This window comes from Podarcis melisellensis (genome assembly GCF_964234715.1).
Source record: "Podarcis melisellensis genome assembly, chromosome: 12".
Lineage (NCBI taxonomy): Eukaryota > Metazoa > Chordata > Lepidosauria > Squamata > Lacertidae > Podarcis > Podarcis melisellensis.
In genome coordinates, this window is record NC_138544.1 from 28548083 (window position 1) to 28572890 (window position 24808).

General features: G+C 45.8%; 1 protein-coding gene across 2 annotated transcripts in view; it reads right to left on the bottom strand.

Moving 5' to 3' along the window:
- Positions 1–35: 35 nt before the first annotated feature.
- Positions 36–24808, bottom strand: part of BZW2 (basic leucine zipper and W2 domains 2) — a 49329-nt gene continuing 24556 nt past the window's right edge. For both annotated transcript variants that reach the window (XM_081883358.1, XM_081883359.1), the window contains exons 6-12: positions 17858–17993; positions 14289–14398; positions 12607–12777; positions 10873–11019; positions 10242–10380; positions 4688–4810; positions 36–479 (exon numbers count right to left, since the gene is read on the bottom strand). In XM_081883358.1, the coding sequence (XP_081739484.1) occupies positions 442–479; positions 4688–4810; positions 10242–10380; positions 10873–11019; positions 12607–12777; positions 14289–14398; positions 17858–17993 (864 nt within the window). In that variant the 3' untranslated portion in view covers positions 36–441. The remainder of the gene's footprint in view (positions 480–4687; positions 4811–10241; positions 10381–10872; positions 11020–12606; positions 12778–14288; positions 14399–17857; positions 17994–24808) is intronic.

Genomic DNA, 24808 nt, shown 5'->3' on the forward strand with positions numbered 1-24808 from the left:
CTGAAGCAAAAGAAAAATGCGCAGAAACATGAAAGTAAGAGTTTTAAAAGCCGTTTAATTTCCCCAAAATGTGATTATGTCAAATCACACACAAGCAAATATTGAGCTACACGCACAGAACATCCCTATGGAGAAACACTGAAGTGTTCATATGTAGTACCTGAAGACTGTTAATAAAAAAGGAGTCCTTAAAGGATATTACTTCAGTTTTCCTATATGTTGTTTCCTTGCTGAATGCCTCTCCCTACAATAGTGTACAGGGTGCCAGAGGAAGAGTCTCAGCATTTAATGTCTCAGGGCTCCAACATTTTATTCTTCTAAACAAAAGGAAAGCCTAGCCTAGAATTTTCGGTATGACACTGGAGTAAGAGTCTTTCTCTTTAAACGGTACAAAATTCCGCAAGAAGCAGCCGGCCACAGCGAATACGTTTTGTGCTTTGTTCAGCCATCTTGGTTTTCTTCCCCTTCAGATTCGGATTCTGAGAGGTGGGGGGGGGGGGAGAGAGCAGAGGAAAAGTGAAGATTTTTCTCCAACTATTAAAACAATTCATGTGGCAACATTTATATTTATTCCTTTAACAAGCCCAAAATGTTATTTTAAGGCTGGATCTACTACACACAGGGGGAAAACCACTATAAGTAAGTCATAAATTAAATAATTATAACAAAAGAAAAAAACACTCTATTAAAGTCGCATAGACAAAGTTTTGTGCTGTTTATAACGCAGTTATAGTGTTGTAACATGGCTAATGTAGCTGAGTCCTCAATCAATGAATCAAATGCAAATGTACTGCAGCAGAGGTGGGAGATCTGTAGACTTTCAGGTGTTATTGGGCTCTATCCTCCATCAACCAGCAAGTCAGGGATCATGGGAGTTGTAGTCCCGCAGCAGTCCTGCGCTAAGGATACAAGACCCCTCCCATAGCCCTTGGGATGAAAGGCTGTCTCCCCCCTCTCATGCCCACTGTCTCTCAGTGGCTCCTCAGCATCCCATATGGAGGTTTGACCCCCAATCGCAGCAGCTTCTCTGGCACAAGAGATGGAACAAGTCAGTCTTACGCTACAAAGGGGTAGAGCAGGCATGGGCAAACTCGGCCCTCCATATGTTTTGGGACTACAACTCCCATCATCCCTAGCTAACAGGACCAGTGGTCAGGGATGATGGGAATTGTAGTCCCCAAACAGCTGGAGGGCCGAGTTTGCCTATGCCTGGGATACAGCCAAGATTCCCAATGCATCAGGGTGGATCAGCATCTGCTGGTAGATTTCTGGGCAATTTGAAGCAATGATCAACAAGGATCTCCCACTTCCCGGCTGTATAACAATGGTAACAACCAAATGATTCCTCCCCTAGACTGTGTGGCTGCTGAACTGAAGGAAGCTGGGTGTGTGGTAGTTGGGAATGAGGGAGGGAGAGAAACAGATCAGATCAGTTCAGTTCTGGTATTCAAGGTAAAACCCTGGGCCAGATTTTTTAAATTCTAAGCATATGCCTTTTGCACCTGGCTTTGGCTAGTGACTCTCAGGGTAATAATAATAATAATAATAAACAACAACCACAACAACCTGCAAGCCTTCTCAGCAATATACTGTATCTGATTCACAGCAACACAAGCACATTGCAAAATGTGTATTAAACCAATTATCTCTCTCTTTCTCTTGTATGTATGTATGTATGTATGTATGTATGTATGTATTTGACACATTCATTCTGGTTTTCCAGAGCCTTCTCTTTATTCTGATTTCAGCTACACTTTCTGAAATTGCTAGAGGCAGATTAAAGACAGAAATATCTGCAGAGGAAAGGGGGGAAAGCAAGGTGCCTGCTGTTTGCTAAAATACAAAAAAGAAGAAGAAAGCCCCAAGATATTTTTAACTAAAAATAATGTTTCAGGGCTCTTTGACATTTCGGGACAGAATGTTTTTTGCTAACATTTCTATTCAAGATCTTGACACAGGTTGTTACTCTCCACATCAATTCCAACAAGTAAGCCCATTGCCGTAAAAAATAAAATACTGTAAAAGGAGGGAACCAGCAACCTTTGATTGTTGATAGAAACGGACTAAAAGCAAATAATAAGCTTGGATTTTGCAGGGGAAGCAGGCGAGTCCTAATAATTATAACCTGCCAATCTCATGTGCAGCTAATATGGGATTAGTCTTCAAGGGGAGCTGCTTAAAGACTTTCTGCAGAAAGCAAAAATAACTCTCCATGGGTGGTCATCAGAAGAAAGGTGGGGGAGAAAGCAGCTCTTGGAACCAGAAAAACGACTGTATTACACAGTCCAACTCAGCTTCTACAGTCGAGTTGGCGCCTTAAAAATTATCTTTTTCCATTAGAGTTTTTCCCTCCCAGTCACTCCCCTCCCTTTCTAACAGGACTCGTATGACAAAGCAAGGGGAGTTTTGCCTATGGGTTTGAATCCATATCTAACCTTCACTCCAGTGACTCTGGCAAATGTGCACAGATTTGTATGTAAACTGTGTGTCACAACACCTGTGTGTAGGTGTGTCGCACAAACACTTCCCGTGCTCGTCCCGGGGCTGGGAAAAGGTTAGTTTAACCTCTGGTTTGCTAGTAAATGGGATGCGGGTGGCGCTGTGGGTTAAACCACAGAGCCTAGGACTTGTCGATCGGAAGGTCGGCGGTTCGAATCCCCGTGATGGGGTGAGCTCCCGTTTGGTCCCTGCTCCTGCCAACCTAGCAGTTCGAAAGCACATCAAAGTGCAAGTAGATAAATAGGTACCGCTCTGGCAGAAAGGTAAACGGTGTTTCCGTACGCTGCTCTGGTTCGCCAGAAGCAGCTTAGTCATGCTGGCCACATGACCCGGAAACTGTACGCTGGCTCCGTTGGCCAATAAAGTGAGATGAGCGCCGCAACCCCAGAGCCGGCCACGACTGGACCTAATGGTCAGGGGTCCCTTTACCTTTACCTTGCTAGTAAAACTAAACTACTGTGTTGCAAAATGATGCACGCCCAAAAAGTGTGTCGCCAACATAAAAAGTGTGGAAAGCTCTGGGACAGTTTTCCCTTTAAGTGTTTGCAAAGGCCTGGCCAGTAGGATTCACACTCACCCACCTTAGCTAGGCAATTGGGCCACATCCTTTTCACAAGTGATTTGCCATAACACACAACGAGGTGTTGATTAAGACAAATTAAGTCTGGATCTGGATCAAATCAAGAGACAAATCAAGATTGGAACGGCTCATGCTGGTGAAGAGCTCTGCACATATTGGAGCTGCACTGATCGTTTGGTTCAGGAACAGAGTAAAGCTAATGTCCCCATAGCTATCACTGAGAAACGTGCTTCACATCGCTGCTGAAATCGTGCCCAATAAATGAGCTCCTGGTGAAGCCCCCTCACCCCAAATAAATATATATTTGTGGCATGAAACCCACACATGTTTTTGAATCACATATCAATACTGTATCCTGTTTTATATATAAGCTATGCTGTAGTGGGCAAACTTGAGTGACATCTTGTTTGTCATCTGAACTTCTTTCAGAGGCTGCTGCAAAAATAAACAACTTATTTATAAAGAATCATTCCTTCAGAATTCTTTCCCGACTAGAATGGGGACAAGCTAAAATCCCCAATTGGGGGCGGGATGGGATTTAAGCCATTTAACCAACATAAAGTGTATTTTAGTCGGTGGGTGTGGCCACATTCACACACATTGGGGGAGGTTCAGTTTTGCACTACTTTGCAAAAATGGCCCAGACACATGACGAACCCACCAGCTGGAGATGACCAGTGCAATCTGAGGGTTGGGAAAAGGCCAGATTGTCAGTTTGCATTTCTTAGTGCAGGAAAGTATTCATCTGATGTTTAGAGATCTCTCCTATTCTAATTAATTCAAGAGGGTTCTGGAAGCTTCTTTGTGTGAAAGAAACAAGCAGAAGGTTCATGATGTTTGGGTTATTCCTTCAGAGAAGTTGAGTACAGCTGGCTTAAACTGGTTCTGTTATCTCTTCTGTCAAGGTCATGCTGACTATAATAAGAAGCAAGAAGTTATGTAGTGTTGAGGTTTAGTCTTACTATAAGTTATTGTAAGTATAAGTTAAGTCTGCTGCAACTGGATTTCTTATGGACAGTGCCAATCCTGAATGTATTGGATTTGTGACCATTATGTTCATTTGCTTCAGTAGCAGTAAAGCTCTGCTGGATGAAATGTTAATTGCCTCCGGTCTATTTTTTGGGAATCCTGCAACTTGTTTAACTTGTCTGGATCAATATTGAGTAGAATTCCATGACACAGATGTGGCCCTCCAGGCCTCAGGACTCTTCCCAAGACCCTTCCTCCTTTGGCTGAAGCTGTTACTGGTTCTCCTACATACCCTCTCCAGGTCTTTTGTCTGGCTGGAACATATCCTGAGCTCTCAATAATGCCTCTTGCTTTCCTGGATAGAAAGTTGCAGGCATAAAATATCTCTGATGTGCGTGGCTGGAATACAAAAATAAGAATTGCATCTGTTGCACCTGCCCACCCCTTGCATGTGGCCCCCAGAAAGTTGTCCATGAGGTAATGTGGCCCTTGGGCTGAAAAAAAGTTCCTCACCCCTGAGGTAAGTCTTGATCCCATTGCAGAACCTGGGCGATGTGAAATGAAGTAGATGTTTCCTTAATATCCCAGATATACCAAGAAAAAGGAGGAGGAGGAGGAGGAGGAGAAGAAGAACCTTACCTTCTTCAGCGTTTTGTAGCCACTCAACGAACTTCTTCATCTGGTCAAGGAAGACACTTTTGCCTTTGGCAACATGTGCCTCTTTGTACCACTTCAGGATGGCTTCTTCGCTTAGGACATCAGCTGCAATTCAAAACCAGGGAGTATACAGTTAGGAAGTGTTTCTGGGCAGAGAATTAGCAGACACAAACCCTAAAACTGCTGCTTTTTTGGTGTGTTTTTTAAAAAAGGGGCTTTAATGTGACTACACCACTTCAATCGTCAGCAAAGCCTGACAGGAGGGGCTGCAGCTGGAAATGGCGAAACAAGGGAGACTTAACTGCGTCGCTAGTATTCAGTGATCAAGCACTTAAAATAATTTCACGTTACATAAAATTGCTTCCTCCATTTCTGGTTAAAACGTTAACGATCTGCAGCACGTCAGCCATGCGAGCGGCCGCCAAGAGGAAGGCCAGTTGCCCACCTGGTGTTGCCTATTCATTCTACATCAAGGGCAAAGATGGCCATCTCTGTGGGAGCCATCTGGTGTCTATAGTCTAAACATGGATTTTTTGTTTCAGGTTGCCATGGAAAGTAAGCTGCAACAGAGCATCAGAAAAGCCCTGCTGGGTCTGACCAAGGTTGTATCTAGCACAGCATTTCTAGATACTCACACAAGCAGCAACAGAAGCACAGCAGCACTCTCCCACTCATGAGAATTCAGAGGCAGGCTGCTCCAAAACGAGAGGAAATCATGGAATCGTAGAGTTGGGTGGGACCATGAACATCATCTAGTCCAACCCCCTGCAATGCAGGAATCTTTTGCCCAACATGGGGCTCAAACTCATGACCTTCAGACTAAGAGTCTCACGCTCTATTGACTGAACTATCTCTCATACTAAATATAATATTAAATGTAGGCATCATGACTAGTAACCACTGGCAGCCTCATTAATTTACAACTGTCCTAAGCTGGTGACCATCATGACATCTTGTGGTAGTGAGTCCCAGAGTCTAGACATTAGGAATGTAGGGAATTGTCTAATACCAAGCCACCCTATTGGCTCCATCGAGATCAGTATCGTCTACAACGACTGGCAGCAGTTCTCCACAGTTTCAGGCAGGAAGTCTGCTCTAGCCCTAATTGGAAATGCCAGGGATTGAACCCAAAACCTTTTACATGCAAGGCTGAAGCTCTACATCTGAGCTACAGGGACTATTCATCTCCAATGGTTGACCTGGGTCCTAGCATTAGGAGAGGGAGAAAAACTTCTCTCTACCTACTTAGTTTAGGCCACGCATAATTTTATACACCTCTATTGTATCACCCCTTAGTTTTCTTTCTTTTTTAAAAAATTAAAAATCCTGCAGTGTTGTAACATATCCTCAAAGGGGAGCTGCCCCAGTCCCTTTACTGTTTTGGTTGCCCTTTCCATGCTCTAAGTCAGGCATCCCCAAACTTGCCCCTCCAGCTGTTTTGCGACTACAACTCCCATCATCCCTAGCTAATAGCACCAGTGGTCAGAGATGATGGGAATTGTAGTCCCAAAACAGCTGGAGGGCCAAGTTTGGGAATGCCTGCAGGGATCTATCTTCCATAGATTCCCACAACCATTTTAGAAAGCTGGTCAAATTTTCACTGACTGTGGTAAGGAACTCTATAGGTCCAGGGCTGCTCTGGTACACTCTGCCAGAATTCCGTCACAGAAGCAGCTTCCACATGAGGCTTTTCATGAATCTCACATGAAAACTTACACATGTGGTGTTTATTGTTTGCAGAGGCCAATCACTGATGCTTGCAGAGAAAATACAATGACATCATCATCCTTATATGGGATTTACCAACTTTGACACAGCAGAGACTTCTGTATAACTGAAGTAACTTGAAGACTGGGCCCACCAGATGCTACTGGACTCCAACTCTGATCATTGCCATTGGCAGTGCTGGTTGGGACTGATGGGAGTTGGAGTCCAACAGCATCAGGAAGGTCACAAGTTCCCCAGCCCTGCTGTAAGCCAACATCATCTGTTCCCAGAACAAACTAATTAAACAGCCGTTTCTTGATTTTATGTTCCTTTTAAGGCTCGCTGCACTTATTCTGTGAATAGCTTTGTCGCATTTGTTTTATGTTGTGCTGTAATAATCATATGCATTGGCTTTAAACTGGAATCAACAGTAATCCCAGTTCTTTGCACAGCAGACCCCCACAGCAAAGGCAGCCTCTCCTGCACTCCCATGTCTTATGAGACCCTGTGAGAGTTCCCACTGTCTCATGAGAGCTCTGGAGTGTGTGGAATAGCAATGCATTGAAAAGCACTGGCCACCCAGAGAGCTGCCTTATGGTTTCAAGCAGAAGACAGCGAACCACAAAAGGGTGTTGTTACCCTAGGGTGATTTGGGGGTATTGGGTTGGGATGAGGAACCCATGGCTCTGCAGCTGTTGTCGGACCCCCGCTCCCATCAACCTCAGATGCTCAAAGGTTACAGGAGTTATGGTTCAACATCTGGTGAGGAAGTCCCTGAAACAGGGACAGAAACTCTTCAATGTTGCAGGTCCTGAAGAACGGATTCAGCTTCAGTTAATAAGGCCATTTTACACACGTTTTCCTGACTTGGCTAGGAAGCCTCTCAGCTAATCTCACATGCCCACTGGGACATTGTAATTAACTGCAAGACAAATGTCAACCGGTATTCTGTGTTGGGTTCTGTTCAGATCACTTAGCGCTTATTTTATGTACTGCTTGAAGTCCTACTGACTGCAAAAAATTGCAGGCAGGTGCTAAAACTGACTTGGATCCCTCATCTGGTCGCTGCCGGGGACTGGAATCCATTTAGGTAGCTAGAGCTTTCTGAAGGAGACAATAGAACTTGTAAAAGGAAAAAAACAGGGATCACATGGAAGTGGGAAAGAACTGTCTTCCTTATGCACAACCTGCTTAAGAGTCAAAAGAGAATGAAGGGACCTTGAACAGGCCTTGAACAAACACAGAAAAATAGACTGAACGAGTCACCAATGTGAATTAAAAGGTCAACTGAATTTTCCTTTAATCTTGAGAAAGACAACTTGTAATTTATTCATGCCTTCAGTAGTTCCCAAAAAAATATAATATTCTCTTGTCAGAGAGTTGCTCAATTAAGCAATCATGCAGGACAGGGTGCACTTAATCATACCCCTAGGTTGCTTTCTGAAGTACAAGGAACACCAGAGGGGGGGATTTATAGTTAGCTATTTATGATTAAAAATGATTAAGATGACATTTTAAATGCTGCCGCAATTTTAGCTGAGCAGTTGTGGGAAGTGTAGCTCCCCCGTTGCTGCCCCAAGTGATGTCAGTCTGAGCAAAGCCCATGAAGCAATTCGTGGTGACATTCCCGGTGGCTGGAACCAATTCTAACCACCCACTCCTTTGGCCCTAGGGGACTGTTATAGACGCAAGGAGCAAAGGCCCGCACTAATAATAATAATAATAATAATAATAATAATAATAATAATAATAATAATTTATATCCCGTCCTCCCCAGCCGAAGCCGGGCTCAGGGCGGCTAACAACAATAGAACAGTACAAAAGTACAGCACAAACCAACACTATAAAATCATTCATTATAAAATAATGCCTTTAGGGGAATCTGCAAGGCAACAGATAGCTCCTGTTTTGCAAATCTGGGATGTAATCATTTTTTAAAAAATGAACGTAAAATTAATTCACATCATATGACTGGTGGACAAGAGTCAGGGGCACTGGGTTAGTTGGCAAGATATCTCCAGTTAAATCGAACACATGGCAGTTGACCATGTGATGCAAGGACATCTTTTGGATCGTTGTAGTTCTGCAGGAGTGGCCTTACGGATCAGGGTTTGGTGCTGATGATATGCATCAGCCATTGCCAACTTGGTGACTTCCAGATGTTTTGGACTACAACTCCCATCAGCCCCATCCAGCACAGTCACAATAGTAGCAGTTGTAGTCCAAAATGACATCAAGTTGGCAAAGGCTTGAGGGACCTTCATTATATGTACAATATGAGAACAACCTGCTGGATCTGACCAAGGGCCCATCTAGTCTAGCTTCCTACTCTCATAATGGCCAACCAGATGCCTTTGAGAAGACCATAAGCAAAGACCAAGCACAAGACCACTCTCCAGCAACTGGTATTCAGAAGAATTTGCAAGCTGCGACCATTGCTTTTGAAGTGGCCCGGTGTCTGTCTTCACTAGATTCTTCATTCCCCCTCCATTTTGTCAAGGGCTGCTTGAGTGTTGTCTTTTTTAGCTACATCAGTGAGTGAGAAGGCGGCTCAACAACTTCCAGCTGCCAGACCCAAATGCCTCGGTCTACTGTTGTCATTATGGCACTACAATCAATGCAAACAAGGAGCATTATGAAACTTCCCTGCTGAAGGCTTTTCCACCTCCTTCCACTATTTATAGCAACAATGTCATACTATACTCTTAACACCTTGCAAAAGAAAGACAGATAGTCTCTATGACAACAAGCCATTCCCTTATATAAAAGGAAAATGGAGGGGTGGGGATTTGACAGCTTAGCTAAAGAATTGGAAGTGCCTTCCTGGATCTTCCTGAACAAAGAGCTAGAATGAGAGATGTGCTGTTAATTGAAATTTCCAAGGAAAGCTATTTAGAGTCTGTTAAGGTGTAGGATCTGTGTTTAGCTTTCAAGCGCTTTCAGTAGAGACACAATTGAAGAGATGCTCAGCCACCAGTTAAGAGTCGACAGCCCCAAGCTACCGATTACAAACCCTCCCCAAAGCCTGCTTCTGGCCTTCTGCAGCCTACAAGGCAACTCATGGGATGGCTCTCCTTATCTCCAGGAAGCCTATCATGTGAATGGAGCATAGATCATCGAATGAAAATTGCTTCTCACATCCTGCACTGCTCCTTAAACTGAGCAATAAAGAGGGGGGGAAGCTAACAAGGAAATGCAAAAGAAGGGGGCAAATTAGGGCACACAACTCTCCTTTACTGGAAAGCGGGAATACGCGAAGTTGAAGAGGATGCAGCAAGAAACAGCAGGCTCCTTCTGGATGGGGCAAAACTGTGGGTCAGATGAAGAGCAACCACCTTGCACGCAGAAGGTCCCATGTTTGATTTCTGACATCTCCGGCTAAGGCTGGGAGAGAACCCTCTCTGAAACCCTAGAGATGTGCTGCCGGCCCAGCCCAGTATAAGGCAGCTTCTTGTGTTCCTATGTAACAATTCCAGCGGACAAGTTCCAGGTTTAAATGAGCCTGTATTTCATTGCACTGCAAGCTAAAGCGGTATCACCAGACATCTCTTAAATGGGAAGTATTACAGCACAATAACACTGGAGCTGCAGCAATTCACAGGGCAGGAAGATCCAGGCCAGTCCGCAACTTAGCAGCACAATCCTGGCACATTCAGCTTTTATAGAACATAAAGAGAAAAACAGGCAGCGGACACATTCTTTCATGTGCCTCATGCTAACCCTATTGGAGTCCTGATGTTTTAACTCGGAAGCCTCTTTAAACATTTTATGTAAATTGAATAATGGAAAAAGGAAGGAAGGGAGGAAGGAAAGAGGTATGGTCAAATACCTTTATAAAAGAGCACCACAATCTTCTGAAAGGCTTTCATAAAGTGGATGTTATCATAACAGTACTCCTGAACCTTCTGGAGAAGGATCAGCTCTGATTGGCCCTGGGTGCTGAATACAGCCAGTAAAGGTGCATATTGCTAAAACAACCAGAGAAGAAATTAAGTTATTCTTTCATAGGCTAATACAGAAGAGAGTGTTATGTTTTGCTGCAAAACAACAACCACCACCACTCCCCAGGATATTATTTTAAGGGTGTGGGCATGCAGAGTATTATCATCTGCAAAACACACCAGTGGGATATTCACTCTGGATAACCTGTCTGTTGCATGCCTGCAGTTATCCAGTAAACTGATTTACAATGAGCTGCTCTCATAGAGCCTTGAGTGAATAAACCTGGGAGCTCTCCATGCTCCTCCTATTTTGAATAGGCCTGCAGGCTTTGAGAGGATGAGATCTATCACTGCGACCAGCGCATAATGCTAGCCTTCCTTGTCAATGCAAAGCAAGCTTTCTATTGGATGCGCATCTCCTGTCTTTGACAGCCATGCACACACATGTGCTGGGACTGCTGCACAAAAAGGGATCCAACCCTCCGTTCTTACTGGACAAGCCAGCCGTCACTTGCACACCTTCAGATGTTTCAGTGCTTGCTCCGCGACCAGCTCTTCTTTCTTGTTCCATTCAACAGCGTTCATTATGCAGGTCCACAGGAGTCCAATCACAGCCGGTTCTGGCAGGTCGTTCCTCTTCATTTCTTCTTTTACATAAAGCACCATCTGCAGTGGAAGATTGTATTTTATTTTTTTAAAAAAGAAGAATAAACTGAAGCCGTTCTCTTAAGTCACACCTCCTGTCTGCTGCAAAACTCCCTCCCAATGATTTTATTTGCAGGGCTGGGTGAGTAATAAAAGAAAACATGTCTTATATTTAATATGAGTTGCTGATTTGGTTCAAATGCCAATGTTTAGTGAGAACACTCAGGCCAGGGACTCATTCAAGAGTATAAATTTTAAAGAAGGTGCACTGCACTTCACACCATGCCGCAAGTGAGCATTTGTACTCGGATACTGTCAACACACCATATGGGGAGTAAAAATAATTCTCCTGGCAGCCACTAGAGGACAGCCACCACACTGGAAAAATAACAGCAAGCAGCACTTCTCCCGAAAAACTGTTCCATTTGGCAAGGCCAAGGCGGCTGTACTGCTTTCTGCTCAACCAGAGCAGTGCCAGCCTACAAGGTGGCCTATAATAAAATGTTGCTATTGTTCTTGTCATGAAATTCCTCTGAATACCGTTCCAGAGCAGAACTCCCGATGTTTAGTTAGCAGAGTAAAGACTTAAACACGTTGCAGGATTTTCCCCAAAATAGACCAGAGGCAATTGTACTTCATCCAGCAGAGCTTTACTGCTACTGAAGGCAAGTGAGCATAATGGTCACAAATCCAATACATTCAGGATTGGCACTGGCCATAAGAAATTCAGTTGCAGCAGACTTTAAACTTAAACTTACAATAACTTATAATAAGACTAAACCAGGCATAGGGAAACTCCAGCCCTCCAGATGTTTGGGATTATAATTCCCCTCATCCCTAGCTAACAGGACCAGTGGTCAGGGATGATGGGAACTGTAGTCCCAAACATCTGGAGGGCCGGAGTTTGCCTATGCCTGGACTAAACCTTAAAACTAAGCATACTATGTACAAAACACCACACCAGAAGGGAAGAGAGACAGAAAGAGAAAGTGTGAAACCCAGGCTCCTTCTGGCCTTACTTTTATAGTCAGCATGACCTTGACAGAAAGAGATAACAGAACCGGTTTAAACCAGCTGTACTCGGCTTCTCTCAAGGAATAACCCAAACGTCATGAACCTTCTGCTTGTTTTTTTCACACAAAGAAGTTTCCAGTACCCTCTCTACACATCAGATCAATACTTTCTGCACTAAGAAATGCAAACTGACAATTCTCATGCCACAGTAAGCAATGATGCTCTCTTGGCAATGACTCAGCATCAACAGCTGCTTCTATATGTGACAATACACCTTCCCACAGAGTCAAGCAGCTAAAAGAAGCACCTAAAATGTTTCTAGCCACTTCCAAAGTCTACATTCTGAATTCACAAAGTGCTTCTATCTCACACACACAAAGTTTACCACAGTCTTTGCCAAACTAGTGACCTCCAAATTTTTGAATCACAACTCCCACCAGCCCCTATCTGATGCATGAACTTACAGAATATATTTTTAATAGGCACACCAGGTAGCTATCCCTTTCTTAATAACTCCGTGTTGCATCCTCTTTTGCAATCAGTGTTCTTTTAATTCCCCCCTTTGTTTGTTCTAGTTTGAAAAGCTTTCCCCACCTCTTTAATTGGGCATTCCTGAGAAAGGCGCTCCTGAAGCTCTTTCTGTAGTTCTTTCCGAGTCCCCAGTGACTGCTGGACCCGGAGGAAATCTGACAACTCCTTAAGGCCAGCATCAGTGAAATACTTGGCAAAATGTTCCACATTCTGCCGGTTGGGTGGAAACAGTTCCTGGAAGGAGGAGGAAATTCTCTTACTTTTTGCAAAACTACATAAAATAGATGTAGACGTAAGGCAAGGATATTTATACAAAAGAGAAATTCAGAACCTCTTCTTAGTAACTTGCAAAAAAGCAGAAGCAGTGCAAGGAGGCCATTTACTACAGTCATACCTTGGGTTACGAACGCTGTGGGTTGCGCGTTTTCGGGTTGTGGACCGTGCTGAACCTAGAAGTACCAGAACAGGTTACTTCCAGGTTTTGGTGCTTGTGCATGTGCAAAAGCACAAAATGATGTCACACGCATGCACAGAAGCGCCAAATCGCGTCGCGCACATGTGCAGACGCAGCACTTCAGGCTGCGAACACTGTGGGTTGTGAACGTGCCTCCTGCACAGATCACGTTCGCAACCCGAGATATGACTGTACCTAGCCGGCAAATGGATCTGTGCATGTAAGTGGCAAAGCATTCCTGGTAGCTCCTTGCAAGGCTCCAGAGATTGCACATTTCCTTAAAATCACCCAAAGGAATGAGATTGGTTTAAAAAGAAGAGCCTTGGCTAAGTACACAGTCGGGGGTGGCAGTGTGCAGTTCTGGCTAGGAGCCCTTTGGACGTGTTGTACTTCCCATCCTCATGATGAAAAGGCATTAAAAATGACACCATGGAGCATGGTTGCACAAAGGCAGGGTGGCATCTCCTGTGGTTCTCTCCATGCCTTCTCACATCAGAAAACAGAATCTGCACCAAGCACGGATGCTTCCCATAGTTCTTTTCCTCACCACAGTCAAAAGGCAAGAACTGAATATAGGAAGGTGGGGGTTTCTTTGTTTTTGTTTTTAAAAGTGTAGTCTTTGCAAAGGCAGTTTACAATTTTGAGATATTCCCTTAGTATTAAGAAGTTGGTTATTTGAGTATTTGCCCTAAGGTCACATGGCCTAGGCAGTTCCAAAGGCCTAGTTGTCATTACAGTGCCTTGCATTAGAGGCTCTGGAGAATAAAGCTGTTTTCAAGTCAGTCTTCAACCCTCTTGTCTGTTTGTAGCAGGGATGCCAACTTGGGCCCCAAGTTATGGATGCTCAATGGCACCCATGATGTAACATGATGTTGTGATGTCATGATGTGATGTTACATCAACGTGCTGCAGCAGTGCTTCTGAGGCCTGGCAGGGCCTCGGACGTGATCTCTGAGGCCTTCTGTAGCCTTGGAGATCACGTACGAGGCCTCGCAAGACTTCTGACATGACTACAGACTTGTACTTGGCCTTGGGGGCCCAACGCGACTTTCGGTAGATACCAGAAGTTGCATTGCAGAGCCCACATTGTGGGTGCTGAGCACCCCAAAAAACTTTGTAAGTGTCCAGGACCCCCTATAGCTGGCACCTATGGTTTGTAGGGTATGAATCATTACAGTACTGAAGTCATCAATTGTACTTTCTAAGGCAGGATCCAACCTGTATACACAATTGGAGATCTTACATCCATTTTGCAATGCCCCAGGCAAACATTAGGAAAGGAAATACTTACTAGCAACCTCTTGTCTAAGTTAGCTTTTCTTAAAGCGGAGGTGACTGAATTGGCATCCTTCTCGAGCATCCATGCTTTAAACAATTTGACAGCGAAAGAGGCTGCAATACCTAGAAGAGAAGCGGGAGTACTCAAAAGTACATCTTGCTAATACAGTCATATTTAGAAGGATCTTGCAAGAATCATTGAATCTGAAGCAATAACATTAATGATGGGACTGACACAGATTGCAGGCAGAAGTTATACCAATGAGAAGCTGCTTCACAGATTTATGGAACTCTATTACAGCTACCTGCCGTGTGTACCTACTAAAACCGTAATGTGGGGAATGTCGGCAACACAGGGCTGGAAGGCAAGGCCAACTGGGCCTCTGCTGTGTTTCCATGGAGATTTTGATGCCTCTCTTGCTGCCTATGTTTAGGAGTGCGGCTAAAACTTTTTAATCAGGTTTCTGAGCCCTCTTGGATATATCTGTCCATATTGTCATTCAAGAGATAGGGCTACATCTTACACCGTCTACAGCAGCAGTAGGAACCTTTCCAGCTCAGAAGTCCCATTTCAAAGTGCTCCTTTACCCTGTGCTTTTGAGGATCTGACAGTCAGCTGATGGCTAGGACTTCAGAAGCCCTTTTCAAAGCAAAGGGAAAGAGAGCACTCTGAGAGGTGCTTCTGATGGCATCTTGGAGGTTTAAAGAGTGGTGTAAGGAGGGAGAAGTGGTCTCCATTTTTTTAAAAGGAATTCTTGCCAGAGTTGCATTTCAGAGGAGGGAAACTGAGCAATAAAGATAAGAAAAGCTAGAAAGGAGGTGTAAAATGAGCTAATTAGGGCACATAAACCTCTTTTACTGGAAAGCGGGAGTAGAGAAAATCTAAAAGAGGATGGAGCAAGAAACAGCAGGCTCCTTCCAGATGGGGAAAGAGTGTAGCTCAGGAGAAAGCATCTGCTTTGCATGCAGAGGGTCCTAGGTAGATACGACTGGGAGAGACCTATCTGAAACCAGAGAGCCATTGCCAGTCATTGTAGATAATACTGAGCTAAGTGGAACAAATGGTCTAACTCAGTTGAAATGGGGGGGCCTGCCAGGCCTAATTCGGCCTGCAGCCTAGGGGGCTCCATACCTCTATAGTTACACAGGACTACATTACATATGACAAGAATGTAGGTGCACCTCTGTGGAGATGGAGTTCCACAGCTTGAGAGCTGTCATGGAGAATGCCCTCTCCCAGGCCACCACCCCTCAAACTTCTGAGAGTGGTGGAAATACCAAATGGGCACCCTCCATTGATCTTAGTGCCCAAGATGGTCTGAAGTGAAGGGTGTGGTCTTTCAGGTATTTGGAGCCCGAGTCATTTAGGGCTTTAAACACCAAGGTGAGCACCAGGAAGTGAACAGGCAAACCAAACAGATGTGTTGAACTAGAGGTTATACGAGATCTAAATGCAACCCCTGCCAGCAATCTTGGCTGCTGCATTTTGTACCAAGGCTAGACTAAGTCAGGCCTTTATGGAGCATTTATTTTTATTCTTTGCAGGGAGGTTATACGACAATGAGCATTCACCACAAATTCACCCTGATTTGCTTGTGTGGTGTTATATATGTTCCCATTAATCATTTATTCATCTCTCACTTTGCATTCCCCACTCACGTTCCTAAGCTCTTTTAGAAAAAGAAAACGCCTGTTTCTTTTTCAAAAGTGTTTCCCCTTCCTCTAGGGCAACAGAGCGCTTTAATTGCACAAACCTACATTTCTGGTCTTCGCTTGAATCTCTCCCACAGAATACCGACAGTCTGGAGGCAACCCTAAATATTTGGGTGGCCAAATGTCTCTTATTCCAGAACACAACGAGGAAAAGGAAAGAGAACGGTTTGTCTTATTTGGGCAAATGTCGCTACAAGCAGTTGAGTTACCATGGATATCATCTGTTGAGAATGACTAAAATGAACTTCGCTATTATGCCGTACTTTGAATCTTTTCTACATACAAAAGTGGCACGAAGCACAACAAAAAGCTATACTGAAAATGCAATGCTTTATTTTGGTTCTTTAAACTGGAAGTGGCTTTTCATTTAGCTGAATACCTCACACTGCAATCATGCCTGCACACGGTATTAAGTCTAAGGTCCTATGCGCACATGCAGAAATAAATTTCCAAGTCACCCTGCTTAGGAACAGGGTGCAAGACTAATGATACCAGAAGTTTTTAGTTGTAGCCCCATTCCCTCCCACTCAACCCCAGACACTGGGGAGCAGGAAGGAGGTATAAACACCTCACAGCAGTCAGTGGAACATATGCAAACCAGTCTCTTCTGCACATGCCCGAGTGATTTTTCATCTACCGTCAGCTTTGAAATCATTAACACACCGAGCAGAAACTTGTGTCCAAACAGTCATGCTAGGTTTCTATTTTGTGCACCAGGAAGCTTCGCTTCAGATCAATCCTGTCTTCAAAGTGAATGGGGACAAATCAGTATGCCAGCAAGTTATTTGAGTAGCTCAGTTGTGGCTCCAGTGAGAAAAGGACAGGCCAAAGATCAGAGCTTTCTAGCAATATCCAACTGATCCCTGCAGGATCATGGCCCTCTGCAGATACTATCTCATAGGAGGTCTGAGTCATTAGTGTGGCTGCAGCTACCCTTTCAAACTCCCTCCCAATACAAATCAGAGGGGCACTTTGGCACATGGGCAGTAGAATTCTACCCTGCATCAATGCTGTTCTGCTGCTCAAAATCACCCCTTTAAAAGATGCTATTTGCCCCTAAAAGTCTTCAGGGAGAAGCATGAATTCTTATTGAACAATCAGCAAGCAGGGAAAGATTAAACCAGGCATGTCCAAAGTCCATTTTGGGGGCCTAATACGGCCCCTGTGGCAGTTTACTTCTTGGGGTAAAATCCTCAACAACTTCAATCCTAAAAGAAGCTCAACAACTTCAATCCTTAAAAAAAGCTCAGCAACTTCAATCCTTAAAAAAATGTCAACGACTTTGGTTGGCCCCCATGGCCCTTCACTTCATCAAATCTGGCCCTCTTTGGAAAATTTTTTGGATACCACTGGGTTAAACCCTCTCTTCCCCTGTAGCCCCTGTTGCCCTTATGTCCCCACCCATTTTTTAATAAGAAAGGTGGTAATGTGGCCAGTTCTAAGCATGCCATTAAAATACACAGATACTGTAATATAGTTTGGGCCTTAGGCTAAGGCATTAAAGGCTGCTCCTTTGAAATATCCATTTCCTTACTTTTCCTCTACTCATGAGACATCTCTTTTTGCATGTAAAAAAGGTGCAAAAATGCCATTTGTTTGTTGTGAACAAGGTGAGAGTTTGAATACCAAAAAACATCCCATGAAGGCAGTATTTACCGATCGTAAAAAAATTAGCACAATGACTATCAAAACCATCTTAATTTCTAAATGCATGACAGAATAAGCTGCTCATATCTCAAGGCATTTAGAAAATTAGGCCACGGAAGAAGAGCTTTTCGAGCGAGAGCATTCTATGGCCTCAGGTCCCTGGTGTTGGAAAACGATGAATCCAACCTAATCCAAGAGAAGGTAAGGAAGAAAGAAAATTACCTTCTTTGACAATGTTGTCAGTGAAAAGGCTTGTTAAAATGGTCGCAGGAAGTGTCCCGTTGGCTAGCAAGATTCCAGTAAGCATTGCCAGCTTTGTTTGCTCTGTTTCAGAAAAGGCTTTAAGGAACAACAGGAGCTGTAAAACAAGAAAGAGACAGAGTTTTTGAAGCAATGAAACTATTATGCCACCCCACTTCAACACACACCAGCACGGAGTGCCTTTTTCTGCACAGATCTAGTGATGTGACTGGCAATCCTATAAATATCATTTATCAAAACTTTGCCTAAGGTTCTGAAATGCTTACCAGCGGGTCAGAGCCAGGGGCCTAAAAACAGGCCTGACTTATGATTGATGTCAGTAAAAAGGAAACAACCCTTTTGCTTATCAGTATGTGCCTTTCTCTCAATTACCCACAAGCAGCCTCTGCATAGCTAGGAATTGGGGCTTCCATGAAGGGTTGCATTTTCATTGGAGAAATGTTGGAAGGTATGGGACGTCCCATTCCATAATGATAATTTTACTATTTATACCCCACACATCTCACTGGGTTGCCCCAGCCACTCTGGGCAGCTTCTAACATATGTAAAAGGATAATAAAACATTAGACATTTTTTTAGAAAACTTCTCTGTACTATACAGTGGTACCTCGGGTTAGAGACACTTCAGGTTACAGGCTCTGCTAACCCAGAAATAGTACCTCGGGTTAAGAACTTTACCTCAAGATGAGAACAGAAATCACACACCAGCAGCGCAGCGGCAACAAGAGGCCCCATTAGCCAAAGTGGTACCTCAGGGTAAGAACAGTTTCAGGTTAAGAATGGACCTCTGGAATGAATTAAGTTCTTAACCCAAGGTACAGGATTACCTTTAGGCTGCTCAGGGGTCAGATAACTCCATACCATCCAACATTTCTCTGATGAAAATAAGGACATCCTAAGGAAAAGCAGGACATTCTGGGATCAAATCAGAAACTGAGATGGCTTCTCTAAATCAGGGATGTCCCTGGAAATAGAGACACCTTGAGGGTCTGCAAGTTTGAATTTGTAAGTTCTGCTCCCTTTAAATGGTGTTAGTTGTAATTTGTGGTATTACTATTATTATTATTAGAATTTATATACCGCCCTATATCCAGAGGTCTCAGGGCAGTTCACAGCTTTATGCTTTACAGCTGCTGTTTTATGGTTTTGTTCACTGACATTCATGATTCTGTGATTGCACTTTTAGTTTACGTAACCCACTATGGGACCTGAGGGTGAATAGCTCGTAAGAGATACCAGAAATAAATAAACAAACAAAATCTAACCCTGAATAGCTTGAGCTGAAAGGAAAATCACTAACGAGCTTTTTGTGTGTGTTTTTTTGCCAATTGCCTGGAAACCTGAATGTTCAGTTTAAAAAGAAAAATTGAAAGCAAACATCTCGAGTGTCAGCGTAGTCTTTGAACAAAAGAGGTTTGAAAATAAGATGACTGTGGACAAGAAAAAAACAAGCTTCTCTGTGAATAACGGCTTGAAATATGCAGCACTGATGGGCGCCATTTAGCCTAGGAAAGGGAATGTTGTAAGAAGGACAAAGGGAAAAAGAAAAGGGCCTGGAACCCCTCAGCGATGAACCAAATATTAGCATCTTTGAGTGTATGGAAAGTACCCAGAGCGAGAAACCCCTTCTCCACACAGAATGAGATGCAGATAACTTTTAAAAGGTTCCCAGTAAATATGAAGGTGCTTTCCCACCTCTAGCAGACAATCTTCTTATAGATCAGGAATGGGGAACCTGAAGCCCTCCAGATGTTGTTGAATTTCAACTTCCATCATCATCAGCCAGTGCAGCCAATAATGATGGCCATGGGTCTCCTGCCTCATCAATGGATCCAGGCACATCTGGGGACGGGCTGTTTCATCAAGAGGGCTCTGCTGCACAGTCTCTTTCTTCCCCCTTCCTCCCATTCTGAAACCTCATCCTCCAGTTCTTCCCATACTTGGTCAGAATCCAAGTGGCTCAGAGGGAATCAACACAATGAACAAAAATGATTTGGAACGGCATTGCAAAGTGCATGTGGCAGATTTATCCAACTGTTTAATGTGCCTTTCCATAATTGCTTACGGTTTGCAAAAAAATAAATAAAAATAATGCAGAAGCTGGGAAAACACAGACACACTTGACAAAGAGGCGAGGTAGCATGCCACTCTGCTTGCCACAAAGATAAGCAGCGAGGCAGAAACAAGGCCTGTGTTTTTGGCTTCAGACCACCCTGGAGCACATTTGTAATTTCATGGGATATCATTTTCCTTTGTTCAAAAGGTGTTATTTGTCCCTTACTCAACTGTTAAGTATTGCCTGAATTAGCTTATGGGGAAAATTTCCAATTCTAATTAACCCACTTAGAAACCATCAATGTTCAGCTTCAAGTTGTTATTACCGCCAGCAACTTGAGGCACTGATTGCATTCAGAACTCTTCCCTGCCTATCACTATTACACTTTTGGTTTCCGGCGCTGTAGGGGAGGTCAGAGAACACTGGAGAGTTTCAGAATAACATTGACCTGCCACCCACAGGACTCCAATTTGTGAGCCGGTAGAAAATCACTGGTATAACTACGTGTACTACATGAAGGGAGTATGGTTTTAGGGGAAATCAGCATGCCTGGTGTGCCCCAGTGCAGCACACAAACTCCTCCTTTTTTGCAGCAGGAGTATTGAGTAGCTGATTAATCAAAGCACTCTGTCAGGGTTTCAGGGAGAGAAGAGCAGATGGGGGAGGAGACAGAGAGCGAGGGGGAAGAATCCCAGAGAGATGAGGAGGAGGATGACGATGACCAAAGGTCGTCCATGAGTTTGTCCAGTGAGTCAGAAGACTCCCAGAAGGGAGCCCCCCTGGTCAGACCAAAGGGGGGCCAAGGGGGAAGCAGGGAGGAACAGGGGGGCGAAGGGAGAAGCCTCAGTAGGAGTAGGACACAGGAGCCAGCTTCTCAGCCGGAACGGAGTGAAGGGGGTGGAGTTACCAGGGTGTCAGAGGGAGCAGAGCGTGAAGGAGACAGGGGGAGAAGATCGGAGCAGGACGCTCAGCCGGAAGGGGTGGAGAGTAGCACCGGGAGCAGTGTAGCGGTCGAGAGAAAGGTCAGAAGCAACGTACGCGCGCCAAGTTCAAAGGTAGAGGCGCGCGGAAGTGAGGAGAGCCCTGGGGAGGAGCCCGGCCCCAAAGCGAGAAGGAGGGGGGCGGAGGCGTCAGAGGATTCAGCCTCGGGCGAGTCCCGGCGAGGGGGAACCCAGGGGGGCAGAAAGACCCTGCGGAAAAGGAAGGAGAGGAAGAGGTGGTCCAGCACAAGCCTCTTAAATTGGTGCAGAGGCGGGACAGATTCAGAGGGTACTTCAGCGATCTAACGGTACAGACGTAGAGTCACAAAGTTGGAGTGTAAACGCAACCATGATCTTCAATAAAGACTTTCTGTAAATAAACCGGATTGGAGTTGGGTCTCTTGTGAGCTGGGACCAGACGGGTGGCTCTGACAGTAAGTACCCTCCACAGAACGCAAAAAAATTTTTTTTTTTTGCAAAGCTCACCAACGGGAGCAGCCATGAGCGCGGAGGAACAGCTGCTTACGCTGAGGAATCAGGTTACCGAACTCACAGCTGCAGTCATTGCATCGCAGAAGAAGAATGACGAACTGGACAAGACTTGCCAGGACCTGCGAACAAGGTGGGAGCAGGCAAGCAGGGCAGGGGTTCCGGGGTCCAGATCGGAGGGCGTTGAACTTGGACGGCGGGGGGGCACCCTAGTTACGCACTTTAATGGCAACCTAGAAGACTACCCTAACTTCAGGGCAGACGTCGTGTATGCACTGCATTTGCTCCGTCATGATTTTAAAGATGAGGAGGAGAGAGTGGGGTTCATAATTTCGCATCTGCATGGGGAGGCCAGGACTTGGCTGCGCAATTTGTGGCGCGAAGATGGCCCTGCCCGCCGCGATTCTGATGAGTTTATTAAAGCGATGGATGCTTGTTTCCAGTCCTCTGTGGATGTGGATATTGCTCGCAAGCAGATGCACGGACTGCGGCAAGGCAAAGCCACTGTACGTCAATATCATTCTAAATTCTTTGCATTACTAACTGCGTTGGGCTGGGAGAAGGATAGTAAACCCGCCAGAGATCTTTTCTGGGAAGGTCTTAGCCCCCCCGTCAAGGATGAGATCGCCAGGGGAGATAGACCCCAGACCCTAGAAGACCTAGTGCAACGGGCTTTGGCTATTGGAATACGGCATGAGGGGCGTCCGTGGCACGAGGGGGAGGGACCCCAGGCGCGTGCACCAGCGAGAACCCCCCCTTTTGTCCCCAGGGACTTCAGCCGGACGCACCCTTCGCCCTTGGGGAGGCAAGGAGAAGAGCCGATGGAAATTGGTGGTGCTAGGGCTCAGACACCATCCAGAGCCCCTGTTTCCGGTGCAGTGAAGGCGAAGCCTCCTAGAGGGACCAGGAAATGTTACATCTGTGACAGTGCACAGCATATGGCCAAAGAGTGCCCCCAGAGGCTCCAAAAGCACACTGCAGCTCTGGCAACAGTGGCAGCGGAAGTGGTGCACAGAGAGCAGCCTCAGGGAAACGACAGTGCCTGGCTGGAAGCGGAGCTACTGGGGCTCAGCCAGGCGGATCTGTAGAACAGTCCCCAGCATCCTTGCACCGCACAGACCCTTTACCACCCAAGCCAGCAGTGCAACTCACTGCAACCCTTCAGCTGCCAAATGGACAATCCCTGGAGGTTCCCATCACGATCGATTCGGGAAGCAATGCGGATTTTGTGGGGATACAATTTGTCAAGCAGCATAGCATAGCACTCCTGCCTGCAACGACGCCTCTGAATGTGGTCACAGTGGACGGCAGAAAACTGCTGGGAGGGCAAGTTGTGCAGCAGACGCCTCCCATGGTGATGCAGATTGGAAATCATCGAGAAGTCATTAGCTTCAATGTCACCCACCTGTCAGACACGCCCATTGTGTTGGGCATGAGTTGGCTGGAGAGGCATAGTCCCGCTGTAGCGTGGTACCAGCGGCAAATCACCTTCCGCTCATCGTATTGTGCTCAGCATTGCATCCAAACCAATCAGGAGGAGGGGGCCGAGCAGCAGCTGCAACTGGGCATGGTGCAGGCAGTGCCTCACAAGTACAAAGGATTCTTGGAGGTTTTCTGCGAGAAAGAAGCTGACCAGTTGCCGCCTCACAGGCCTTACGACTGTGCTATCGACCTGGTGCCGGGGGCGCAGCTGCCAACTGCAAAGCTGTATTCCATGTCTGAGGACGAGATGCAAGAGCTCAGGGACTTCATAGAGCATAATCTGCAGCGTGGGTTCATCCGGGAATCCAAAGCAGTGGGAGGCAGTCCTGTTTTCTTTGTGAAGAAGAAGGACACGCCCCAAAAAAGATTGGTTGTGGACTACCGGTTCATCAACAGGCTGACTAAGCCCAAGGCCTTCCCCATGCCCAGGATTGACGACCTCCTAGCGACCGTTAGGAAGGGTAAGATCTTCACCAAGTTGGATTTGCGTGGAGCGTACAATCTCATCCGCATCCGGAAGGGCGATGAGTGGAAGACTGCTATGTTCACGCCTCTAGGCACGTATGAATACGGAGTTATGCCGTTCGGTCTCCAAAATGGCAGCCACGTTTTCCAAGCATTTATGCATCACGTGTTGGCGGGACTCCTCTACAAGAAGTGTGTATGTTTTCTCGACGACATCCTGATCTTCTCGGAATCGCCGGAAGCTCACGAGAAGGATGTAAAGGAAGTCCTACAGAGGTTGAAGGAGCACAGGCTGTACGCCAAGCTGGAGAAATGCCAGTTTGATGTGACGGAGGTGGACTTCCTTGGCTACAAGCTGTCCGACGAAGGGCTGGCTATGGATAGAGTCAAGGTCCAAGCGGTGTTGGACTGGAAAAGCCCACGCAATCGGAAGGAGGTCCAGAGATTCATCGGATTTGCCAATTTTTATCGCAAATTCATCAGAGGTTTTGCAAAGGAGACGGCAGCAATCACGGACACCCTCAGTTCCAAGAAGAAGAAGTTCGCTTGGACGGAACAGGCAGAGCGCTCTTTTCGGAAGCTTAAAAGCCTCTTCGCCTCCGAGGAGCAGCTACTACACATGAATCCCGGCAGGCCCATGCGGGTGGAAACCGACGCGTCAGACAGAGCGGTGGGAGCCGTCCTTCTGCAGGAGGATCCGCACGGCAATTGGAGGCCGGGCGCCTTCTACTCCCGGAAGCTCAGCAAGACGGAGCGGAACTACACCATATGGGACAGGGAGCTGTTGGCCATTCATGCAGCTTTCAAAGCGTGGCGGCACTTCCTCATAGGAGCCAAGCACACAGTGCAGGTCCGCACGGATCACAAGAACTTAGAGTATTGGCGAACGGCAAAGCTGCAGACCCAAAGACACATGCGCTGGGCAGAATTCTTTGCGGATTTCGACTTCAAAATAGAATACATCCCGGGGGACTCAAATGTTATAGCGGACGCACTATCCAGGAAACCGCAATACCTGGAGGAGACGACACCAATTGCAGCGAAGCACATTTTCGCACCGCAGGCGTGGGCGTGCGCTGCCATCACAGTCGACCTGGACGCAGTGCGACGCGCGTTGCAAGCGGATCAGTTTGCACAGTCCAAGATGGAGGAGCTACGCAACGGGTCGCAAAGCGGCGATGAGTTCCAGTTGCGGGACGGACTCTTAACTCGCAAGGGTGCCCTTTACGTGCCTAACGACGAACTGCGCGCAAAGGTTCTGCAGCAATTGCACGACGCTCCCAGTGCGGGCCACTTCGGCAAGGAGAAGACACTAGAATTAGTGGCCAGGGACTTTTGGTGGGCCCAGATGCGGGGAGAGGTGGCGGATTACGTCGCCAGGTGTGACACCTGTCAAAGATCCAAACCAGTACACCAGAAGCCGGCGGGATTGTTGGAACC